Raw genomic sequence first — 23,899 nt, 5'->3', positions numbered from 1 at the left:
TATGTTTAAATCTTCCAACATGATTGTAGATTTGAACTTGTGGTTTTGAATTATTTAGCATTGTACATTTTTAGACTGTTATGTGGGAATACAAATGTGATTTTTAATAAATTTCTGATGAATCAAACATTTTATTATGAAACAATCCTTTTATTTTCAGTGTTTTTTTTTTTTTTGGTCTTAAAAATCTCCATTTTATAAAGTATTAAAAAATAGGTGAGATGACTTTTAGGAATAATTCTCTCTTCAACATTAAGGTGGGGAGGAACCTATAGCATAGTGGTTAAAAAATCAATCAAGCTTTGAAACGAGGGAGGCTTGGGTTATTATTTTGGCTCCACCAATTATTAGTTAAGAGAATACGTATAAGTCACCCAGCTTCTTGGATTCTCAGTGTCTGGACCTTACGATAGTGATAACAGTAGTTTCTACCATTATTGGGTTATGAGAATGCAGTGAGTTGAGTGAGTGCTTACTAGAGTGCTTGGCATATGGTAATTGGTGGCTGTGATGATCTTGTGATCTTGTGATGGCCTGACTGGTTTGTTTGGAGTTGTCCTCAGAATTTTTAGTTCCTTACATTAGATAATATTTAAAGCACCCAGCTAGGAGCGTGTGGGTCTCCAGGTAACTGGTGGCTGCTTAGTAGCATCATTTTAGATTCTCATTATTAGTTCAGCTTCCATAAGGGTTTTCCAGTTCCATCCCTGCCAGGTATCAGTGTGCGCATGAGCCTTCTCCCTGTAATGCGCAACAAATGAAGCATGGCCTTATTAATTCTCCAAGTTTACTCTAGAGTTTTTTTTGTTTGTTTGTTTTTGTTTTTGTTTCTGTTTTTTCCAACCTTTTCTTTGAGCTGTGACAGTGCCTGGTGTTTAAGAACAGTTCAGATGATACTTCTGAGATATGTGGCTTCATAGAAGATACCTCCTTGCAACAAATGGGGTATAGAACTTCTATGCATTGTCTGTGCAGCCAGAATTGGTTCTTTTTAGGCTGTGAAGTACTTCTTTGTTTCCGTGGGATTGTTTCTCGCTGAATATGTGGAGTTAGCTAGAATCATCACTTGTCAACCATTTGCTAGAGTTTAAAGACCTCTTTGCCTCCTTCATACAATGTTGCTTTGCATCCTTCATACAATGTTGAAGCTTCTAGCTTTTCCCACATTTGATTTCTCATGATTTCCTATCCTTGTGCTCGAATATGTAAGGAGCAATGCAGGTCAAAAGACAAACTGTAGGAAAGAACTAGGGAACTTGCTTTAGTAATGAACAGCCAAAGGATATTTATAATTGATCTAATAGTTCTATCAGTTAAGAATTACATTCAGTAGCAAAATAAATCCCTCTTCCCAAAATGACATGGCTTAAACAAGATAGAAGTTTATTCAGTTTCATATAAACGTGGTTCAGAAGTAGGTAGTTCATGGCTAGAGTAATGCCCCCAGAACTAAGCTCCGCTCCCCCATCCTAGCTCATGGCTTTTATTTTTAAGGTCATTTCATGATCCAGTGTGGCTGCTGGAACTCCAGCCATATGTCTGAGTTGCGGCCTAGAATAAGAAGGAAAGACAGTGTATCAGCTTTCTTGGAAATTCTCGTTCTGTGTTAAGATTTCATGGGCTAGAACTTTGTCATGTGGCTATATTCAGCTGCAAGAGAGGCTAAAAACCAAAATATTTTATTCTAAGCAGCACTGTGCCTAGCTAAGAAAAGTTTTGGTTTCCATTACCAAGGAGAAAAAACAAAAAGATATCAGGTAGTCAACCAACAATTTTGTTGTCATGACTATAGTGGCTTAACTAGGGTCAGTGATTCCACACAATTCAATCCTAGTCTGATACAGGTTTGGGACCAACCTTATTCTTTCTCCATTGAGTAAAGCCCCAATCATACACTTCATTACTTTCTCTTTCCTAGAAGGAATTTCTTTTTAAAAATATAGAATATCACACAAGAGCCACTGTGGATGATCAGAGAGGTCATACCAAACAAAGTCGATTAATTTCTCTGGGGAGAAATTGAGAGTACAGAAAGTCCTTGAAACATGCACAACATCTTATGTGCCTGACCTTAATGCTTGCACAGTGTCTTCTCTGAATGCAGTTCTGGGGCCAGAGCCTAGGCTGTGGGACAAATCAATGTGAGGCACATGGGAAGAAGGTGACAAGACAGATTCTGTAAGGGCAAGACTCTGCCTCAAGCCCTCTTGTTCAGTAGCCATTTAATATGAGTGATGCAGGGACTACAGTTTTTCAAAGAAAGATCATACCAATCAGTGACAAAAAGAAGTTGCTTCTTAGAAATGAGGCCCTTTCATTTCCTTCACTGCCAAGTTTCTGGAAGGGGTAGCCATCTTATGCTGTCTCTGTTCGCCATGTCCATTTAATACTTCAGTCCTTACCTGGCCTTCTGGAAACCTTTTTCTTAACCGATTTCTGTAACACCAATCCCTTTCATTCTTCTGGGCTCTTTTAAAAATTTCTGTCATGGGCTCTTATTCTTCTGATCACTCCTTTGACACATGCTAGCACCCCATTCTTGACTGTTTACTCATCAACACCCTCTCTCCTGTGTAATGTCGTCTAGACCCAAGGCTTCTCCTATGAATGCTGATGTTTCTGATGCTACCTTTACAACGGATTTCTCTCCAGAGATCTAGAGCTATTTTTCCACCCACTCACTGGACATTTCCTGCATTTTCCATCAGCACTTAAAACTTACTGTGTCTAAAATGGAGCTCTTCAACTTCTCCTACTCATCCTTTAAATCTTTCTTTGCTCCTGTGTTCTCTGCATGTCCTGTTTGATGACACCCACACACCCAAGCCAGAAACCTGAGTCATCTTTTACTCTTTCCTCTCCATCATCTCTCTCCATATCTAACCAGTCACTGTCACTTCTCCCATAACCCTCTCAAATCCACCCCCCTACCCACTCTACTCCTGCTCAACTCTCATCCTTTGTCATGTGGTATATCACTCCTGTCTCTATTTAATCCAGCTCATCCTTCAAATGCCATCAGAGTGGCCTTTCAAATACAAAAACTCCAGTGTTATACTTCTCTGAATAAATTGATCATCCCATTGCCTAGAGGTACCATTCAAATTCCACATATAACATTCAAGGTAGGTCACTCACAGGGCTGCTGTTTTTTGTGGCTTCTTTGTATGAATGAGAAAAAGATGACCCCTCTGTGCAGATGCAGCCCAGCAAATGTGGAAGGAGAGCGTGGTGAGTGGCGCAGGCCTTTACGTGAGAGCAAGGTACTCCTTTTGTTAGGAGGATGCAGCACTGAACTAGGGGCGGGGCTGGCTAGCAAAGCATACACTGAGTTTCATGAACTTGTCAGCTGACCTTTCCATACATCTCCTAGGTGTAGCCATCACTCCAACACAGTGAATTACTTGCAAGTTCTCTCCTGCCTCTATGATGTTGCTTATACCTTCCAGGAATCATTCTTTCTCTAGTGTCTGTGGTTAACTCCTACTTATTTTTCAAGTCCCACTTTAAGCATCCCCTCCTTTTGGGAAGCTTCTCTGCCCTCAGGGCCTGAATTCGTTGCCATTACTCAGGCGACCCATAACACTGGGTGTATAAATATGTCTGTCATGCCACTTGTCATACCATTGTAATGATCAGTTTTCACATTTGTCTCTCTTTCTATTCTGTGAAGAACTAGAGCACGGAGGGTAGGACTTGATCCATCTTTATATTTCTGGTGTGGCTTGGGTAGCTCCTCCCTTCAATTAATTACAGGCCACTACTAGAAATTAAGCAAAATTACAGATTCTAGGTTTAGAAAGAACTGTCTGGCTTCTATTTGTTAATAAAAAATTTAAGAAAATAATAGTACTATTTAGTGATGCAAAATACTATTTATACAAAATACTATTTAGTATTACAAAATACTCCAGAAAGGAGTTGTCATTTCTTATTTACAAGCAAAGGCACGAATGGGAAGAGGGCAACTGCTGACAGTAGGCGAAGCAAGCATTCCTCTTTCAAGAAGCACATTAAGGGCCTTAAGGCAAAATTTAAGAGGTGGCCAGACAAGGGAGGCAGCTGTGATGTAAATAGGGCAGATGAGCTAAGAACAAACTTGAATTAAGCTAGGAGCAGAAAGGGGAGCTTCTATTTAAAACCCACGTTTCCAATTGACTGGATGTTTGACCTCTGGGCAAGTCATTAACTTCTGTGTCTTAGTTTCCACATCTGTAAAGTGGAGATAATAATGTTTCCCTACTTCAAAGAATTATAGATTAATCAATGTCTGAAAAATGTCTCTAACTTGGGCAACTTCTATGTAAATATCCGGAGCAGCATGGAGGGAAGTCAGGTGGAAAAACTAGAGAAAGAAATCTGAGCTTCCTTTTATTCAAAATGTTCAAAATGAAAAAGAATTGCTAGTGTCCTCGTCCTAGAAAATACTATGAAAGAAATAGCAGTTACATTTGTATTTTGGAAAAATGTCTTCTAAATGATAAATCTTTTATTTTCCCACGTGACTCTGATGCAGAGGTGTCTGTTGAGGTGTGTGAACTCCAGGTATGTGGGGACCCTGGCCTCTCGGATGAGACCAGGAGGACTCTGGCCATGGTGGATGGCTGTCGCTTTCGCTGGAGCAGGTTATTAACTTATGGCTTATGTGATCTTCTTTACTTTCTCCCTTTATCTCCAAACTGCCTAACTTCCCTCTGTGAGAAGGGAGTTCCCCACCAGGGACGGGACAGGCAGGGATCTAGGCAAATTCATTTCAGGGCTCTCAGCAGTTCCACCAGAGGATTTGGGATTGGAAAGGAGGTTATGTTGTTGGTTTGTGTGTACCTTTTTGATGCTTTAACATGATCCAAAAATTGAAATTTAAAAAATTTATATCATTTTCTCCCCAGATTTCTAAAAAGAGTACATTTTCTGAAAGGGCCTTTGGTTTATTGGCCAGCTGAGGGCCTCATCACACTGAGAGGGGTGACAGGTGAAGAGGAGTCTGGGAGTAGACAAGAGAGGTCCAGCCGCCCCACAGGAGAAAAAGGGAAACAGACCCCGGAGGAGCTCTCGTGGTGCAGGACGTAGGCAAAAGGCCAGACAGAGGGAGGGCCACACCCACTGGAGAGGCAGCTTCTCTGTAGGCAGGGAGAAGGGAGGAGGGGAGACATTTGGCTGGCCTCTGAAGACAATATTGTATTAGGGGAGATAGATGCTTTGAAGGGGATATCTAGAAGTTTTATTGGGCCATGGACTAGTTCTGTGTGTCTTTCTGCCCTGACTCTACTTTCCCTCCTTTTAATAAGTTTGCTTGTTTGTTTGTTTGTTTATTTATTTATTTATTTATTGAGACAGAGTCTCACTCTGTGGCCCAGGCTGGAGTGCAGTGGCGCAATCTCGGCTCACTGTAACCTCCGCCTCCCGGGTTCAAGTGATTCTCCTGCCTCAGCCTCCTGAGTAGCTGGGATTACAGGTGCCCGCCACCACGCCTGGCTAATTTTTGTATTTGTAGTAGAGACGGGGTTTCACCATGTTGGTCAGGCTGGTCTCGAATTCCTGACCTCAGGTGATCTACCCACCTCGGCCTCCCAAGGTACTGGGATTACAGGCGTGAGCCACCACGCCTGGCCACGTTTATTTATATTTGTTTTTTATTTCTCATTTCCAGTGGTGTTGGATAATAAGTTTAAATATTAAGATTGGCCTAGGCTGGGTGTAGTGGCTCACACCTGTAATCCCGGAAGGCTGAGGCGGGCAGATCACCTGACGTCAGGAGTCGGAGACCAGCCTGGCCAACATGGCAAAACCCCTTTTCTACTAAAAACACAAAAATTAGCCAGGCATGGTGGCGCATGCCTGTAATCCCAGCTACTTGGGAGGCTGAGGCAGGAGAATCGCTTGAACCTGGGAGGCGAAGGTAGCGGTGAGCACTGCACTCCAGCCTGGACACCAGAGTGAAATTCCATCTCAAAACAAAACAAAACAAACAAAAAAACAATGTCAGCTTAAGGCAAGGGGGCTGACCATAGTCCAGGCACATTCAAGAAACTCAAAGATTTTAAAATAAGAGCAGTAGAGAGGGAAGATAGTGTTTTGGATAAAGTGGTACAGTGTACTTGGAACCTCCAGCTGTCCTGCAGGTTGATGGAGTAGCGGTTGTTCGGGGCTGATCAGGTTGGGTCTAGCTCCGCTAAGTTCCCATACCTGTGGTGCCCACTGTGGGACACCAGCCCTACCTTTGCCTAGACATGTTTTGATGCCAAGGAAGACAGAATTTGATCTAAGCTGAAGCCGCATGCGTTCAAGGGCTGTCCTCAAGAGTCCTGAGGCGTTACCAGGGGACTGGATTGTCTCAGATGCTTGGGGTTGGTACCTCCTTTTGAGGAGTCTAAATTCCTATTGGTCATTTTAGACTCACATTGCTTTGCCTGTGTAGCTTGCCAGTGAGGAAGCAGAGACCAGTGAGAGAGCTCTCTTGCGTAAGGAGTTCATGGCAAGCCCCACTGTGTTACGGATTTAACCCGATTGCACAATCTTTTATCTAAAGAGGGTACTTTCTTTATGTTGCTTGGCTAGTCATTTATTTTTCTTTTGAATTGTAGGATGAACGTGTTATCCAAGGAGTAGCCCTATGACCTTAAGTGACATTAAACCACTCAGTAAAGTAGCTTGACTAAGAGTGCTTTTGTACTGTTACTTGTTTGGAAACATCAGCCTTCTGTTTCAGTCACAGTAAAGCGGTTTAGGTCAGACCTAAGCATCCCAGACAGCTGTATGACTGATTTGCATAGAGACTTGGATAAAGTATTTATACCCTTTCCAGGTTCTGTACCCACCTCCACCTGCCTCTTCCACCTGCAGATAGAGGCTGTAGACAGCACCCGAGCTTTGTGTGTGTGAACACCGTGAAAAGAAAACAGTGGCACATTACTGTAGGGCTGTCATTTCCTTGGCTTTCTGAGGCTAACTCCTTTCTAGTACTGCCTGAAATGGAATAAAACTTCCGTTCATTTTTATCTTCTAAATGAGATCTTTTCAAAGATGGCTTCTGTGGGGGAGTCTGGAATAATTAATGATCTCCCCCCACCTCCATCTTTCTCAGTGTGTTTAATTTGAACTTTCTTAATGAAAACTCATCCTCATAAACGCTGGGTTGGCCCGTTTTGTGTGTGCCTGCTCTGTCCTGCTTTGAGTGATGTGTAAATAAGAGGCAATCTGGTGATGAGTTTTGCTTGTGTGATGCGGAAGGGTGGAGAGGGAGGAGGGTTTGATGAATAGAGGCAACCAGAAAATGTACTTGATAATAACATGGCCATGATTGATGTTGCAATTCCTGAAAAATTATCATTGTGATATAATTATTTGTTTATGAACTGTGCCCTGAGACTCCCAAGTTTGTGATTATTCATGGCACAGATAAAACTCTAAAGTCAATAATTCATCAAGGGTATAATGGTTTTGTTTGGGGGAGGTGGGGGGGTCATATGGATATTACATCCTGTTTCTGACACTTCCGCTATAAATCTGAGAACTCCTTCAGTGCAAGGAAGTGCCACCTCCTTACTCTCTGCTCCTTTTTCTTTCTTAAAGTAGTTTTAATAGTTGGCATACATTATTTTTAAAGGCTGAAATTAATTTTATTTTCCCAGAAAAATTCTTTTTAACATAGGCACATTATCTGGGTCATTCCTTGTGGTATATCCCGTGATTTCCAAATAGGGAGAGGTGGACAGAAGAATGAAAACAACTGTGCATAGGACAATAGCGAGGAATTCAGGGATTATGAATTTTAATTCCAGATGGAACATACACTCAGTGAATATATTTGGCCCAGGCTCTTTGATTTTGGTCCCTAAAAGGGATTAAGGGAGGGCCACTTATTTTCAGAAAATTGAAGAATTTTGTCTTGAAATTCTTGACTTTTGAGTGGGTTTTACATGTACATATCAGGAGTCTTGACACCTCTCACACCAGTTCTGTTCCCATAAAATTGCTGATATGGTAGTAGCTATCTCTAATTCTTTCCCTTTCCTTCTTATGGTTGTTTTTTCTCTGACTCAATTTACTTAAAAGAGGGTAGTCCACCGGTAATGTTTATTATGGATTTATTGTATTTATTATGTGCCTATACCCCAGTGTTCCACAAATATTGGAGCCAGGTCACTCCTTTCCAGCAGAGTTGTGTGAAGCAGTCTCAGAGGGTACGTAAAATGCAATGAAAATGATAAATGTGTTTTCAGGGGTTCAGGTTCTTGCTCCCCTTCTATGCTTATGAGCCGCTTTCTTTATGTTGCTTTTCACCCAAGCCCATGCCAGCATTATGTGAGGGCTACGTATGCAGAGAAAGATGGGAGACCTACCTTCACAAAAGTTGGTGAAAAGACCCAAACTGGTTGACTGGAGACTTGGGATGAGATAGTAATTTGACCTGGCTGCTAAGATGTGACTGCAATTGCAGGCCGTTTTACCTAGGAGCTCAGAGTCTTGAGGAAGAGATGGGATGGAACTTCTATGCCATGCAAGTACCAGATCACATCTGGAGTCATGTGACTGGCCCAAGGTGCCACATTTGAATAGGAGCTGTTATGGGCTGAATTGTGCCCCTCCAAAAGCTGAAGTCCTAATCCCCAGTTTCTTAACATCCAGCATGTGACAGTGCCCAGCATGTGACCTTACTTTCATTTCTTTTCTTTTTTGGGGTGGAGTCTCACTCTGTCACCCAGGCTGGAGGGCAGTGACACAGTCTTGGCTCACTGCAACCTCCGCCTCTCAGGTTCAAGCGATTCTCCTGTCTCAGCCTCCACAGTAGCTGGGATTACAGGTGTGCACCACCGTGCCTGGCTTTTTTTTTTTTTTTAATTTTAATTTTTAGTGGAGACAGGGTTTCACCATGTTGGCCAGGCTGGTCTCGAACTCCTGAACTCAAATGATCTGCTCACTTCAGCCTCCCAAAGTGCTGAGATTATAGGCATGAGCCACTGTGCCCAGCCTACTTTCATTTCCTTCTTACAGTAGAGTTGTTGTAGATGTAGGTAGTTACGATCAGGTCATGCTGGAGTAGGGTGGGCCCTTAATCTAATCTGATTAATATCCTTATAAGAGGAGAGAGGGACACAGTCGGGGAGAACTCCATGTGAAGACACAGACACACACAGGGAGAAGATGGCCATAAAGCGACAGAGGCAGAGATCAGAGGGATGCATCTATAAGCTAAGGAATGTCAAAGATTGCCAGGAGCTAGGAGAGAAGCATGGAACAGACACTCCCTCAGAGCTTTCCAGAAGAACTAACCTTGCTGGCACCTTGATTTCAGACTTTTGGCCTCCAGAACTGTGAGAGAATACATTTCTGTTGTTTTAAGCAGTTTGTGCTAATAAAGCAGACCCAGGAAACCAATACAGGGTCTTGGCAAATTCTGGTGCACTCAAATAATGGTAACTAGGATGGTGAAGGATCCTGCCACCATGTCAGTGGAGGAAATTGACAAAGCATGTGGCATTTAGCCTAGAGATTTACTGAAACCCTGACATCTGTCTTCACATCTTTGAAGTCTTTTCAAATGGAAAAGGGTTTAGATTTAGTCCCTTTAACTCCAGAAGTAAGATTTCAGCTCAACACCTTCTAAAAATCAGAACAATTCAACAGTGTGCTAGAAAGACTCTCAGCGCTAGAATTATTAAGGACATGTGATTTCTACACCAGAGAGTCCCTCTTAGTTGCTAAGATTCTCTGGATCACTATTGTGATTATATGCTCATATGTGAGGATACGCTATTAAGTGGTGCTTTCTTGTGAATCCATTTGCTTAGCTATCCATAGGATACAATGTCACAGTTAACTGAGTCGGTTACCAACCGTTTGGGTTGTTTCCTCCTCCTCCTCTATTTGCTTTACCTAATCTGTTGCTGTATACAGAGTAGATCGTATTATGGACACACCCACCCACCTCCAACATTTATGGATGGCCAACTCTGTGTCAGCCATATGGACTACACAAGAAAGGAAGAATGAGTGAACTTGCTGCTTTATCCATTTTTACAATCTTTTCTTGATACAAACTCCAGCTATCCTGTCAAACCACCTGGACATTTCCAGTGGAATCTCTGCCTCTTGACAAGTCATGTTTCATTTCTTCACATCTTCATCCATCAGTATTCAGCTGATCTTTACCAAGCCAACACTACCGTAAATCATTGAGCTAGGCACCTTGGAAGACTATGAAGATGAATAAGCGATGATTTATGCCTATGGAGAGCTTACCAAATCAGCCCTCTTTCTTCATATTGGTTTCCTAGGAGACACAGGAAAGCAGAAGGCAGCCAACGGTATTCATTTACCTCAGTGTCCCAGAGAGTTTCTTAAGCCTGCTAGTTGACATCCATCTTTTGGAATTATGCTCAAGAATTAGGTTTGCCTTTTTTTTAACTACATAATATGAAATGTTGGCAAAGATATTCTTTCTTCTCTCCCAAATCTTTGACCCTTTCTCCTTTTTGAACCTGGGTAATAATCCTGGCTTGAACAGACTATCTTCTGGGCTTGAGATATATTATCACCTATCTTAAATATAATACATAGGGCAAGTTGATTTTCAAATTGCTTTAAACATTCTCAATGTTAAATAGACTTTGTCTAGGAATAGGGGAAGGACAGGTATGAATTATAGTCCACAAGGGCTAAAATCAGTTTATTTATTTTTATTTATTTATTTTTTTCCAAGACAGTCTTGCCCTGTTGCCCAGAGCTGGAGTGCAACGGCATGATCTTGGCTCACTGCAACCTCCGCCTCCTGAGTTCAAGCGATTCTCTTGCCTCAGCCAACTAACTGGGATTATGGGTGCCTGCCACCACACTAGGCTAATTTTTGCATTTTTAGTAGAGATGGGCTTTCACCACGTTGGCCAGGTTGGTCTTGAACTCCTGACCTCATGGTCTGCCTGCTTCAGCCTCCCAAAGTGCTAGGATTACAGGCATGAGCTGCCACGCCCAGCCTTAAAAACAGTTTTTTTTTGTTGTTGTTTTTTTGGTGCTCAACTGGAATGTTTTTGTTCCCTCTTGTCCTGCCTGCTGTTTTTATTTAAAAATTGTCTTGTTCCTCACTGCCAAATAAATTAGTATAAGTATCAGCTGGGAATAAGAAGGGAGGAGCTACAGAGAGCTGGCTGTTGGCCCTCATTCTGTCACCTGAAGACTAGAGCCTTGACCAGTTGACTCGCTGCCAGCCTGGCAATGAAGTCCTGTACTTCCGGGGAGCTCAGGGCTCTGGCCTGGTTGCCAGCACTGGGGCTGGGGAGGTGGCAGGGCTTCCTGATTATCAATGAGTCTGAGCCCAGAGCTCACTCAGTCTTTCAAGCTGAGAGATGTTCTTTATTTCATTAGTGACCTATTTTAGCATTGATGGATACACATAAAGGACAGGGAACTTGCTAATGCTAAGAGAGGCTTGAGTTGGGATAAGAATACAGGATTTCCACCACTTCTACTGCAGAAGCACCAAATACTGTGAGGATTTCAATTCACCCATCACCTGTCCTGCTTCCCATTGCAACCCTCATTGCTACCACCTCCAGATCACAAGGCTGCAGGAAAGTCCAGAAGAAAAGTGTTACGGCTGATCAACAGCATTAGCCATTTCCACACTCAGACAAGCACCCCTCTGCGTTATGAGACCCTGCCCCATGCAGAGCTCTGAAAGCCTGCACTCACAGCCAGGTCCATCGATACCTACCAGACAGGGTGCCTTGGGTAAGCGGGCTTCCTCACTCACCAGAATCCACTCAGCATAGATTCTAGCTCTGTCAGTTTTTGACTTCCCAATCTTGCTATACTATATCCTTCTGACTCTAAAGAGCAAAAGGGGAAGAAATTTTAGGAAAGTAGTTTGGCATATCCAATTCTGTGTTCTCAATCAGCTTCTCCCTATTCCCTATTTTGAGTACTTATTCCGAAGACCCATCTGGGGCATAGTAGAGAAATCCAGAGCTCTCCAACCCTAACCACACTTCTATGTTTGCCAGTCTGAAGCTTTCTTCCATTAATAAAAAAACAACCCCCACACTGGCTAATGTCACTGAAGACTTAAACTAGGGAAATGATATTTATTATTTTTGGTAGCTTCTGGACAAAAGTGTTTGCCTCCCCTCCCCAACTCCCCCAGCTCAGCCCATTCATATTTCAGTTTTTGGAGATCACAGACTTAAGAGTTGACCTACCTTATCCTTAACTTTGAGATAATGGGTGACACTTCCTTTTTTTTTTTTTTTTTTTTTTTTTTTTTTTTTTTTTTAAAGAGTAAGCAGCTGACCTGCCTTAAAACATGACAGGCCACATGCTACCCTAACCATAATACAGCATGAACATGACTTAATCAGCTTGTCTGGAGAAAGAAAATACATATTTAGTATAAAAAGAAGATATAAGCAATGGAACAGTTGGTTATACATTATAGATTGTAATAAATGAAAATATTGAGTGCATTTTAAATGATTAATGTATGAAAACTGTCATCACTTAATGTGCATTAATCAAAAAATGCACACTTCCCATAGTGGTTAATGTTGCAGGCCCACTGTTCAGCTTTGATAATGTGCATAAAAATGCTCAGTATGACAATGAATTGGGGTAGCTGAAAATTTAGGATGGTTGCAAGTTTGGTGTAGTATTTGGATTAGCATCTTATTCTGTGCCTTGTCAGCCTCATCGGTACACAAGCTATATATTTTTTTCCAAAACTAGCAAAAATACGAATGCATTTTTTTTTTTTTTTACTTTTTCTTTTTTTTTAAATAAAGAATAATGACCAAGGTACCTGCTTAAACAAATACTACCAGCATTCATTAGTCAGGATGGTTACATGTAAAAGAAATGATGCCAGATAGTAACAAATCCAAGAGAAGTTTATTATGAAAATGGCACCTGCGGATGAAAAAATTAAGTTACATAAAGACAACCATGTATGTGACATGTATGAGAATCTACAAAAGTATAAAAAGAACCCTGTTGTAAATGAAGTATGTACATTTCTGATTTGCAGCATTATCAATGGTCAATGAAAAAAAATGTTTCAAAATAAGCCAGGCACTCAGGAAGTTAGGTCCGGTTAGCTTCACACAAAACAAATGTACCATAGCTGTCGCTTTGTAACGTTTTAATTATTTTTTTATATATATATCGTAGAGTTGGTAACACTGCTAAGGTTTTTACGAACAGAATATCCCTTTCCCCATTATTCAGCTACTTGGCACCAGTCTCCTCATAAAAGTTTTCATATATTTGTACAAGAAATAGTTAAAAACACAGACACAGTCTTCACAGGTAATGAAGTGTTTTTTTTTTTTTTTCATTTTGTAATTTTCAACACTATGGATTTAGACAGCAGCTGTGATTATCTGTTAGTTTAAATCACCAGAAATCATTTTGACACAACACAGAAACATTTATAAAAGAAAAAAAAAACAGCTGTCTAGCTGTTCTTTGTAGCTGATAGGTGCATTCCTTTGATTGTTCGATAGCTAGAGTAGAGCTTCCAAAAGTAATCTGTAAATTTCTCCGTTGGCTTTCTTCACCTTCTAAACCTACTTAAATCCTTCAAGTAAGCTCACTATTAAAATTTGCGGCATTTAACTTCTTTTTGTTATTATCCCACCGTGGTTTGGGCCCAGCTCATGAAATCAAAGGTCCTAGAGGAACCTACTCAACACAGTGATATTCAAAGGACAGCCAAGTTACTATATTAGCATTGCACAAGTAAACAAATATATATGACAATTCTAGATTCCATTATCCCCTCCTATTTTGTTTCTTAAAAATGTTGGTTGACCTTTGAAAGAATTTTCTGTCTCACTGGTAATTGCTTTATATATTGCTCCATCAGCCAACCTGAAAGGAAACCAAAGAAAAGCACCCACTGCTTATAGGTAGAGCACAAGAGACTCTGGGAATGTTAACAACTGAGGCTATATGGCATCAATTTATTTAATATATCTGAGCATTATTCTTCAGTGCTTTGTGTTGCACTCCAGAAGAGAGAGTCATACCCAGAATTCCGTTGTGGGAAAAATGGCTCCATTAACCTTGAGCTAGTTAAGAGTCTTTTTATCTCTGAGAATGAAACAGATTTTGGGGATGGGGAAGGACTGAAGAGGAGGGAGAGGGGGAGATGGGAAAGGGAGGGAAAGAGAGGAGAGGTAGGGAGAATATACACCAGCAAAGCAACAGCAGGAATTTTAAAAGGTAAAACGGAAGATTCACAGACAGTAGAAGCAGCATAGGGTGACATTACAGAGGAAGGCCACCACACAAAACCCACTAACCCCCAAGAATCACTGGATTCACTAGGACTGCAGGAATGGGACTGTACCACTCCGGACTAGAGATAGAGCACAGATAAGACAAAGGACAAAACAACTACATTAGCTTAGTATATACTGCATATAGAAACACACATTGAAACTGCAATGGGACTGACAGCCAAGGACACGTACACATTGTACACATTACAGTTCTCACATCTGTTATTAGATGCCTTAACAAACAGCTGCCAAAAATGAAGTGGAAGAAGAATTTATACTTGACAGTCATTTGGAGTGTTTGACACCACACTGATTTCTGGCAACAAAGACAAAATAGGATTTTTTTTCTTTTTCTTTTTCTTTTTTTTTCTTTTTTTTCTTTTTTTTTTTTTACTTAATGTGCAGTTTTCAGTTGCAGTTATCTGTCTGAAGCTTATTAACCCATTCTTTAGTTTTAAAACTTATTGGTTTCAACCCAGAAATAAGAACCAAAGGGAAAGAAATTCCATCAAATCAAATCAGTCCCCCAAAATACAACCTTCCTTTTTTTAAGCAAGAAATGAAAAAAACCAAAAACATGTTAAATATTTTCCTTCTTTTACTCTGAAGTGTTATTGAAGTTGCAAAATTAGCCTCAGTTAGACTGAGTAAGGAAAACAAAAAGCTAAACAAAAGGCAGTATGTACCTAAACTGCTCCTCAAATCAGTTTGATTGAGTTTCCCAGCAGCCCCTTTAAAAAGGGCTTTACTGACCCATTAAATTTAATGTGAGGCTATGTTTGTTAGTTGGGAGGTAAAAAATTTTAAGTCCTGCAGCAAACGTTAATGAGGGCTTTGTCTTAACTAACCAAGGAGACTGCAGCAATGGACTCCAGACCAGGACAGAACACAATTTTTTTTTCCCCCAAAACCCAGCCCAGGAGCTGCATTTTGTATGAAGACATTACAGATTAATAAATGATAGCACCATGGTTTTAGAAATTAAGTTAATGTTTCAGTAATTAACATTTAGTCCGACTTTTTTTTTTTTAAACATTCTAGTCACAGGCCAGAAATTAAGTTTAAGAACCCAAATTATTTTTTATGTGCAAGTAAGAAAATCTTAAAATCTTAACCGTAAAAAGAGAATTAAATTCTGCATAAAATTCTAAAATACTATTCCCCCTATTTTTTTTAAAGGAATTAGGAACAGAAACAAAAAACCACCCCATTTCATTTGACTTAGTCAAACAGGGCACATTGTTTATGCTTGTCTCTTTCCATCTTGATCATATCAAGATCTTTATGAAGAAACCCCAATGGTTGTCACTTGAGAACTCTCTTGACCACAAGACTGAGTATTCTATGGCAGAGGCATATACACATGAAAGACATCTTAATAAAGATGCAAAGGAAAGCAAAACAACCCAACACACATCTTAGAAGAAGACAAAACGGCAGGCAACTGGTCGTCTGACCCTCTGAAGGCAAAAAATAAACATATCTTTACACGAAAGAATAAGTCAGGTGAAAGAAAGAGGGGGTGGAATGGGGACCGTCGTGGCGAGAGAAGACGCTGACCTGCTCGAATTCAAAGTGCTAGAATTAAAGGTCTAAACGAAAATGCCGACGATGCCTCCTCCGAGCGGGGCCTGGCCGGGCCCAGGACGGGCGGCGCCTCAGTCCTCCTTGCGCTCCAGAGTCTGTGCCGCATGGATGCCGTTGCTGTAGACGGGGAAGGGCAGCGTGGAGAAGAGTCCCTCGGCCGTGGTGAACACGTTGCCGGCGGGCATCTGCGTCAGGCTGGCTGCGCTCACTGCGCCGCCGAACGGTCCTGACATGTTGAGCCGGTGCACGTGGTGGTAGAGCATCTCCATGGGCGTCTTGGGGTCGAGGCCGAAGCCAGGGCTGTTAACGTCCACGAAGTTAACAGCGTGCGCGTTGGGCAGCAGGTTGCCCTGCATGGCCAGGGTCACCTCGGCGGGCGCGTAGCGGATGGTGCCCGTGGTGTAGACCCTCTGTGCGGCCGTGCTGGTGGCGGCCAGGGTCCCGGTCACCCTGTGCACCAGCGGGAGCACGACGTTGCCCGCCTGCAACCTCTGCAGCGCTTCTAGGTCCCCAGTGTACAGCAAGGAGTTGGACGCGCTGGGGCCGCCGCCCCCCGCGCCGCCGCCCCCGCCCCCGCCGCCGTTCCCGGGGTGCTTGTCCCGTGGGGACGCCGAGAGCGGGGGTGACAGTGGGTCGGAGGCAACGGGGGCCAGGGCTGTGGTGGCCGAGGCGCCGAACTGAGTCTTGCGGGCAGCCGCGCCGTCGGCGCCGGGCGGTGTGAGGACCGAGTCGGGGATGGCCACGTGCAGTCCCCCGCTGCCACCACCCCCACCGCCGCCGCCCTGCGGGGACGGGAAGTGCTCGGAGCTGGGGGGCTTGGTCATGCTGTAGGGGGACTCGTTCCTGGAGATCTCCCGGTTGGGCGGGTAGTTCCAGATGCTGCTGTCGTTGTCGAAGTTGATGGGTTCCGAGATCTCCGTCTTGATCTTGAGCACCGAGGCACTGTTGGGGGAGGACAGCAACCGCGGGGGCTCCACCAGGCCCGCGTCCAGGCCGCCCGGGCTCGACGCACTGGACAGGCGCCGGCGGCTGGCGCTGCCACCCTTCTGCCGTTTCCGCCTTTTCTTGCGCTTCTGGTGCTTGCTGGAGGCCTGAGCACCCGTCTCGCCCGCGCTGTCCGAGTCCTTGGCACTATCGGACGTGAGTGACTCGCAGTTCTGCAGCCGCAGATCCGACTCACTCTCCACGTAGCGCTCCACCTTGATCTGCATCGGGCCCAGCGCACCGAAGCCGTCCTCGCCCGCCTTGGGGTTCTCAAAGTCCGAGTGCTCGAAGCTGTCGTCGCTGTCGCGGCTGTCCGGGTTACTGGAGCTATGGCCGTCGTCGTTGCAGTTCATGTCGTTGTCACAAGCGTTGCCCGACTTCTTCCGGTCGGGCTCCGGGTCTTCGCTGTTCTCGGACTGGTTCCCTTTCTCGTCGGACTTGGAGTTCTCGTTGTCCTCTGCGTGGGGCCCGGGGCCGGCGGTGGCGGGGATGGGGAGAGAAGAGAGAGAAGACACCAGGTTAGCGGGGCGACCCAGCCTGTCACCTGCAGGGGCTGGGGCGGGGAGCAGGGCAAGTGTCCGTCCTCATCACGGGCTTCTCCATCACCTTCAGAGGTCTTAAAGCCTGGGGTTTCTCTCTGCTGAGGGCCTGGATTAGCTGGACGGTTACTTAAAAAGTGCCGGCCGAGGACCAGCGGCACTGGCAATCATCTGGACATCTGTTGCAAATGCAGACTCTCTGCTCCTACCCAGATAGACTGCATCAGGTTCTGCATTGGAATATGACCCGCAGGTGATTCTCAGGCACATTCAAGTTTAAGAAGTCCCACAAGGATACTCAGGAAGTCAGGTTAAATAACCTGGATTAAGGTGTGGCACAGAAAAATGATGACATGCAAGGTGACTTTCTAAAGAGTCTGCATTTTCCCTTGGTGAATATTTTGTTCATTACTGAGAGCCACTCTCCTTCTTTCCATTCCATAAGTTATTCTCCCCCACAGCACTTAACCATCATCTGATTCACTGTATAGCTTTATTTTTATTATTTATTATTATTTTTGGCAGGGTCTGCCTCTGTGCCTTACGCTGGAGTACAGCGGGATGGTCACCGCTCACGGCAGCCTTGCCCTCCCCAGCTCAAGTGATCCTCCTGCCTCGGCCTCCAGAGTGGCTAAGACCACAGGTGCCTACCACCACACATGGCTGATTTTTTTTTTTTTTTTTTTTGTAGAGACAGGGTCTTGCCATGTTGCCCAGGCCAGTCTCAAACTCCTGGACTCAAGCATTGCACCCACCTCAGCCTCCCAAAGTGCTGGGATTACAGCCATGAGCCACTGCGCTGCCTCACTGTATATTTTAGTTTTATTGACTTGTCTCTTCCTCCCACTAGTATATCAGCTCACTGGGGCTAGGAATTTTTCTTTGTTTTGTTCACAACGATACACTATATTAAAAAGGGGCAGAGACTACCAATTCTAGGACTTTTTATGTCTTTGTCAAGAACTTTCGAATTAATGCAATTTAGGGACAGGAAGACAGTGAAGATCTGCCTTGAGTGCTCTGCCCTCCTTCTGCCTCCCTGAAGCTGGGTCTGGAGGAAGGGATACATGTTTACATGTACCGTACCCCTTGTACATGTAAACAAGGAGCTGGAGCTCAGGTGCCATCATGATAGGGGGTTGTCAGGGAAACCTAGCTGCCACATTTTTGGGAGAATAGATTTTTCCAGTAACACAACCTCTGAAGATTGAGGGATGAAGCCTGACTGGCAGCCTGGACAAGAGGCTGGGGTCATTGCCTCCCCTTTTGTAGCAGAAGAGGGAGGGTTAGAAGAGGTTTAGGATTTTCTTGCAGCTGTAAAATCCTACGAGTTTGGTGCTCCCTGGCCTTATGAGTGTCTCTGGAAGAGGGCTGGGGATGGCAGGAAAAGCAAATTTTTATACTAATTTTCTGTGTCCCAAAGAACTACTCAGGAAGTCTGCTTCCCCAAAAGAAATGAAAATGCATGAGTTTGTTCTGCATAGACTCAGGAAATAAGTAACAGTCCAGCACCCTGAAAGGGGCACTGATCAATGCCATTAAGTATCCTACTTTAGAGGCTCGGTCCCAGCTTGGTGGGAATGTGAATATTTGGGGCTCAAAGTCACAGACTCTCTTGGAGCTGGCCCTAGTACTGCCTCTAGTAGAGGTCGAGAGCTAGCTATGAGGTTAGAGCGGGGTTCCTTCTGTATGGCCAGTGGATTGACATTAAATGATTGCTAATAGCAATCAATCTCTTTCTGTATATTTAAAGAAAGAGATCTGTCAGATCTCAAAAGATCTCTTTCTTCTGTGTGTATATATACACACAACATATATACATACATATATATATACACACACACAAGTATTTATCCAGCACTACATATCTATATGTATTGTGTGTATATATACATATACAGTACATACAGGTATGTACTGGTGTACAATTATATGTATGTGTGTGTGGAGAGAGGCAGAGACTCAGTAATAACTTGATATGACATATGTCTCTCTGAAATGTGACCAGTTGCTTTGCCTCTGATGATGGCCCTCTGGCCATTGCCCACCCCCCGTGTGTGGTGGGCAAGCCATCAATGCAGAACATGGAGAAGAAGGAATAATACCTGTAATACCTGAGGTGTCTTTAGAGTCTGACTCAGAGTCGGATGTCTCCGAGGATTCGGAAGTTTTCTCCGGCAGATGGGGGAGCTGTGCGATGTCCATGGGTGTGTCCTTGTACTCAGGATTGCTGTGGGAGGGAGGCACTGGTCAGGAGTGCAGACACCCATTCTGCATGGTTTGTTTGGACCATCTTCTCCCCCACTTCTTTGTCCCAGACTTCTGGAGTTTAGAAAGTTTCAAAGACTAAACATGAAATCATTTCTCAGCTCTTCATGGGATTTTATGGAAGCTTGGCTTGCATGTGCCAGGTGCACCCTGCTGCAATGATCGAATACCCAAATGCTCCATGAAAGCCATAGAGAAGCTTTTAAATAATCAGGTACCACTGGGGGCCAGGGAACTGTGCTGCTTGACAGTCCTCCCAGAGTAACACCTGGGGGAAGGGAGGATGAGAAGTACTCTCAACAATTAATTCCCATGCCTCCTGGTGTGTCCTGTCTTCTCTTGGGCTCCTGATGAGTCCATGGCCTCAGTACCTTTGTTTTGGGTCCTTGATGTAGCTTCTCAGCTGCTCAGATGGCTTCCACGCTATTGGTGGGGTGGCAGAGCCCTTGGTGCCTATCTGACAGATGCACAGGTGCACCTTGGGATGCATGGATTATGGCTACCGAACTGTCAACACACCCATTACAATCACATTTTCATCTGCTCATGTGGTGTACACCTGTGGCTTGTTAGCTGGAAATCTGATTGCAGTGGGGAGAGTCCCAGTGTGAAAGAGGCCCTAACAGAAGGGATCTAACCTCACTTGCACAAATGTGCTTAATTTTTGTTCTATTTTGGGTTTAGAAACAAGGCTCTTTTGGAAGAGAGAGCATGTTAAGTCAGTTTGACCTGTCTTCTGGAAATGCCACTCCAAGGCCACCTGATGTATGAGGAGAGGAGGCTCCTGTAATCTGAAGGCACAAGGAAATCCTCCTGCTTCAAAATGGGAAATGCCTCTTCTATTTTTCCATGATGGCTAGCCAAGCAGAGACTTAAAATTGATGATTACTGACTCATTTGCTAATCTCTAGCGAAATTCCTATAGTAAAGAGTCACTATTTCAGTAACTACTCCAAAACTGCAAATGTTCCTGGGAGGGGTAATTCACTAAAATGGATTATCAGGCATTTACTCCTTAGTGTGAATTAGCTGCAGCAGCAAAGCTTTCTCTAGATAATCAGATGAGACTAATGGTGGGAAGATGGACTCCTTCTCTGAATACTCTAAGAGTCTATAATTCTATTAAGTGTTACAAGGGAATGGGAAGAAGACTGGAGGAGCGGTAGCTTCAGAACAGGGAAGGACAAGCCTGGATTGGGGCCTGGGTGCAAGGGTTCTGGGAAGGAAGAAGTGACGTGAAAGGATTGCTCAGGGAAGAATAATAGACAAGAATGTGGGAAAGAAAACCAAACTTCTGCAGTTGCTGTTTTGCCAGGGCCACGTCATTTTCTTTCTAGATCTCTGCTCTATAGAAGTGATGCCAGTGAATGGCTGTCTTGGTGGAGTTTCCCCTGCTAAAGCCCATGACGTTAGTCTTCTTTGGGGGCTCACAGATCACTTGCCCTACAACTTAGAGTCCTTTATCATTGACTTCAGGGAGGGTTTGTAGGTCAGCTGAAACAGGTCTTCTATGCCTGAGATTGAAACTTTTGAGGTTGAAGACTGGTCTTTGATACCAAAACTTCCTTCCTATCCACGTGGGATTTGATGGAATAGAATCACCAAAACTCATGAGTTTGTACCATCTGATCCTAGGCTAGATCAATAGTATTCAGAGACTGACTGCTTAGCTCTTCTTACTCCTTGCATTTGTAGGCAGAGGAGGAAGTCATGAGGCTGATGAGGCAGTGAGAAAGATCCAGATAGGAAGAAATCTCACAGAATGGGAGTAACAACCACATAGATGACTTCAGTACCTATGTTTCATCAACATGGGAGCCAGACACTGCTAGCCCTAGGGTGCCTGTTTCCAGTGTTTCATTCTTAATGGTGATGGGTCTCCTTGTCACAGTATCATTTTGCCTAGCAAAAGAATGGCAGTGCCACAAGACCTTATTCTATTTTCTGTCTGGCATATGAGTTTTCATAACCACCTGCATTTCCTAGAGTAATTATTCCATAAAACTGTATGTGCAAGGATTCCGTGATATCAGAACTCATCTTGAACACATCACAAACACAGGGGAGACTTTGCACAGAAATCAGGCCTTGGAGAAAGGCCACATTCAATACACATACTTTTACCTTTAGAGAGAATTAATGTAGAGCAGAAGAGGTCAAAAAAAGGAAATAGAAAGTAGATAAATGAAGAATCTTTTAAGTGGTGCACATTAAGGCCCTCTCTAGAGCAATAATCATTAGTGCCTGATTGATATGCTGTTGGTAGCAAGCACATTCATGCCTTCAAGTCATCACCAAAGTATGTGAACACACTCTGAAGGGCCAGTGTGCTGATGAGCCATGGTTGTTAGCTTCTCAGCTCCATTTGGCTGTCTCAAAGAAAAATGGGATTCAGGTACTCCCTGTCTAAATGATCAGCCAAAGGGCACCAACTTCCATTCATAAGACCTATTGGAAATTTTCCTACTCAGACCACGTGTGGGCTCTACTTGGTGGCTTTAGGCCAGGAGAAGCCAAAGACCAGAATGATGGGGGTGGGAGGGAGCCAGGCCAAGTGCTGTGATAGTGTCACGCCAGGATTGGCGTGAACCTCCCAGAAAGCCTGCCCCCAAACTCAGATGACCCAATCTGTGGGTCTTGGTTAGTTTTCTGCTAGTTTGAATCCAAAGGCAGAATGTAGATTGGGAAGGGAGAGAAATGGTGTCTCCCACCGGAATTCAGGAAGCAGCTGAGCTTGGGCTCACTTGTAGATAGAATGTTAAGGACACATTTTAAGAGCAGTAAAGCTTGCTCAAGATGTCAAAGCAGAGGGCAAAAAAAAAAAAGATTGCCTTCATTTTTACACTGCTATTGTTTGATTCCGGCAAAGCAACTCACTTTGTTTACCAAAACTTGAATGCCCAGGAAGTCAAACCCTATGTAATATGCTAAGGGCATCAAATGAATGAAATATAAGAGGAATATAATGTTCCCTGCCACTTTTCTCTCATTCTGTTTTACTTAATTGTCACAAGAACTGGAGTGTGTGAGTGTGTCTGTGGAGGGGAAGAGGAGATGCTTTTTGAATGTTTCAGCTGTAGGCTGAAGTCTGTATTCTTCTAAGCATTTGTGGGAAAACCAAAGCAACTTCTGCAGAGATGCCCAAATGCTGACAGACCGAGAATTACTGAAAATCTTGAAATCTTTCCTGCAAGTCCCTTTCAACATAGTTTGATCTTCTCACATTTATTTGAATCTTGTGGAAAGAATAGCAGAATTGCCATGAAATTCCACACCAGGTACTGTCAAAAGATAATATTCACAACATGTCAGCTATTAACCATAGGGCTGCATATTTTATAACCAGGACAGAAATAGAAAAGAAGCAGAAAATATACCTAAGAAGGTAATTCACCCAGATGATATTCTTTTCATTTGCATTCTTGGCATTAATAGCTATGGTGGCACTGGACTGTATCCAAATATATCCTCCGTTCTTCTGCATCCAGCGATAGTACTTTGTCACACACTGACCCTTATTCAGCACTGGGGGAAGAAAAATAAAGGCGTTGTATTAAGACTGGGATCAAATAATGTTTTTAAATCTCTGCAAAGCCTTAAGCCTAAAAATGGACCTGCACCAAGCCAGGTGACCCTCTGTATGCTTAATATAGAATGCCATTAGTAGGACAAATGAAATCAATTCAGTGGAGTGGCAGCTCTGGAGCCAGGGTTACTGGCATTTGTAGCAAGACTTTATTCCGTTTTGGGCAGCCATGGTGTGAAAAGAATAAAAGGACTACAAATCTTTTTGGCTCACAGAACACCTAATGCGGTGTGGATATTGTCAATGGGTTTGACATCAGATGGTAAGAAAGGCAAATTTGTATGTGATTTATTCATAGCTTTGAGGTAGACCTCTTTGAGATTCTGGATATTTGAATGGTTCCAAAGATGCTTTACCCCTCGTCTTTGATCATTTCTCCTCAGTGTGAGCAATCTCAACCCGCGTCCTTATATGTCTGTTCCTTTTGATCTTGTCTAACAGAATTTATAGTCCTCGGATGAACTAAATTTACACCGGTCAGTCAGGGGAGATTCTGATGAGACTTCGCTGAATGTTGGAACAAAATAAATTCCCCAGTGGAGTCAGAGAGCAACACTGGCCTGAGGGAGGCACAGAATTGACTTGGCTGGAGCCAAACAGAGTGACAGCTCCACACAGACTCTGAAATATGGCCCCAAATGAAGGAACAAGTAAAAACAATC

At 43.5% G+C, this 23,899-nt stretch overlaps 1 protein-coding gene across 15 annotated transcripts in view; it reads right to left on the bottom strand.

Moving 5' to 3' along the window:
* Positions 1 to 12,857: 12,857 nt before the first annotated feature.
* Positions 12,858 to 23,899, bottom strand: part of NPAS3 (neuronal PAS domain protein 3) — an 878,459-nt gene continuing 867,417 nt past the window's right edge. For 6 of the 15 annotated variants that reach the window (XM_015453693.4, XM_045397513.3, XM_015453697.4 and 3 more), the window contains 3 exons: positions 23,029 to 23,176; positions 19,489 to 19,613; positions 14,637 to 17,301 (listed from right to left, as the gene is read on the bottom strand). In XM_015453693.4, coding sequence (XP_015309179.2) covers positions 15,932 to 17,301; positions 19,489 to 19,613; positions 23,029 to 23,176 — 1,643 coding nt within the window. In that variant the 3' untranslated portion in view covers positions 14,637 to 15,931. Of the gene's footprint in view, positions 17,302 to 19,488; positions 19,614 to 23,028; positions 23,177 to 23,899 lie in introns of all 15 variants that reach the window. The other 9 variants (XM_045397518.3, XM_045397520.3, XM_045397521.3 and 6 more) reach the window with 3 other exon arrangements.

This window comes from Macaca fascicularis, chromosome 7 (assembly GCF_037993035.2).
Source record: "Macaca fascicularis isolate 582-1 chromosome 7, T2T-MFA8v1.1".
Lineage (NCBI taxonomy): Eukaryota > Metazoa > Chordata > Mammalia > Primates > Cercopithecidae > Macaca > Macaca fascicularis.
The sequence above is the reverse complement of the archived record's forward strand: the minus strand, read 5'-3'. Positions and strand labels throughout refer to the sequence as shown.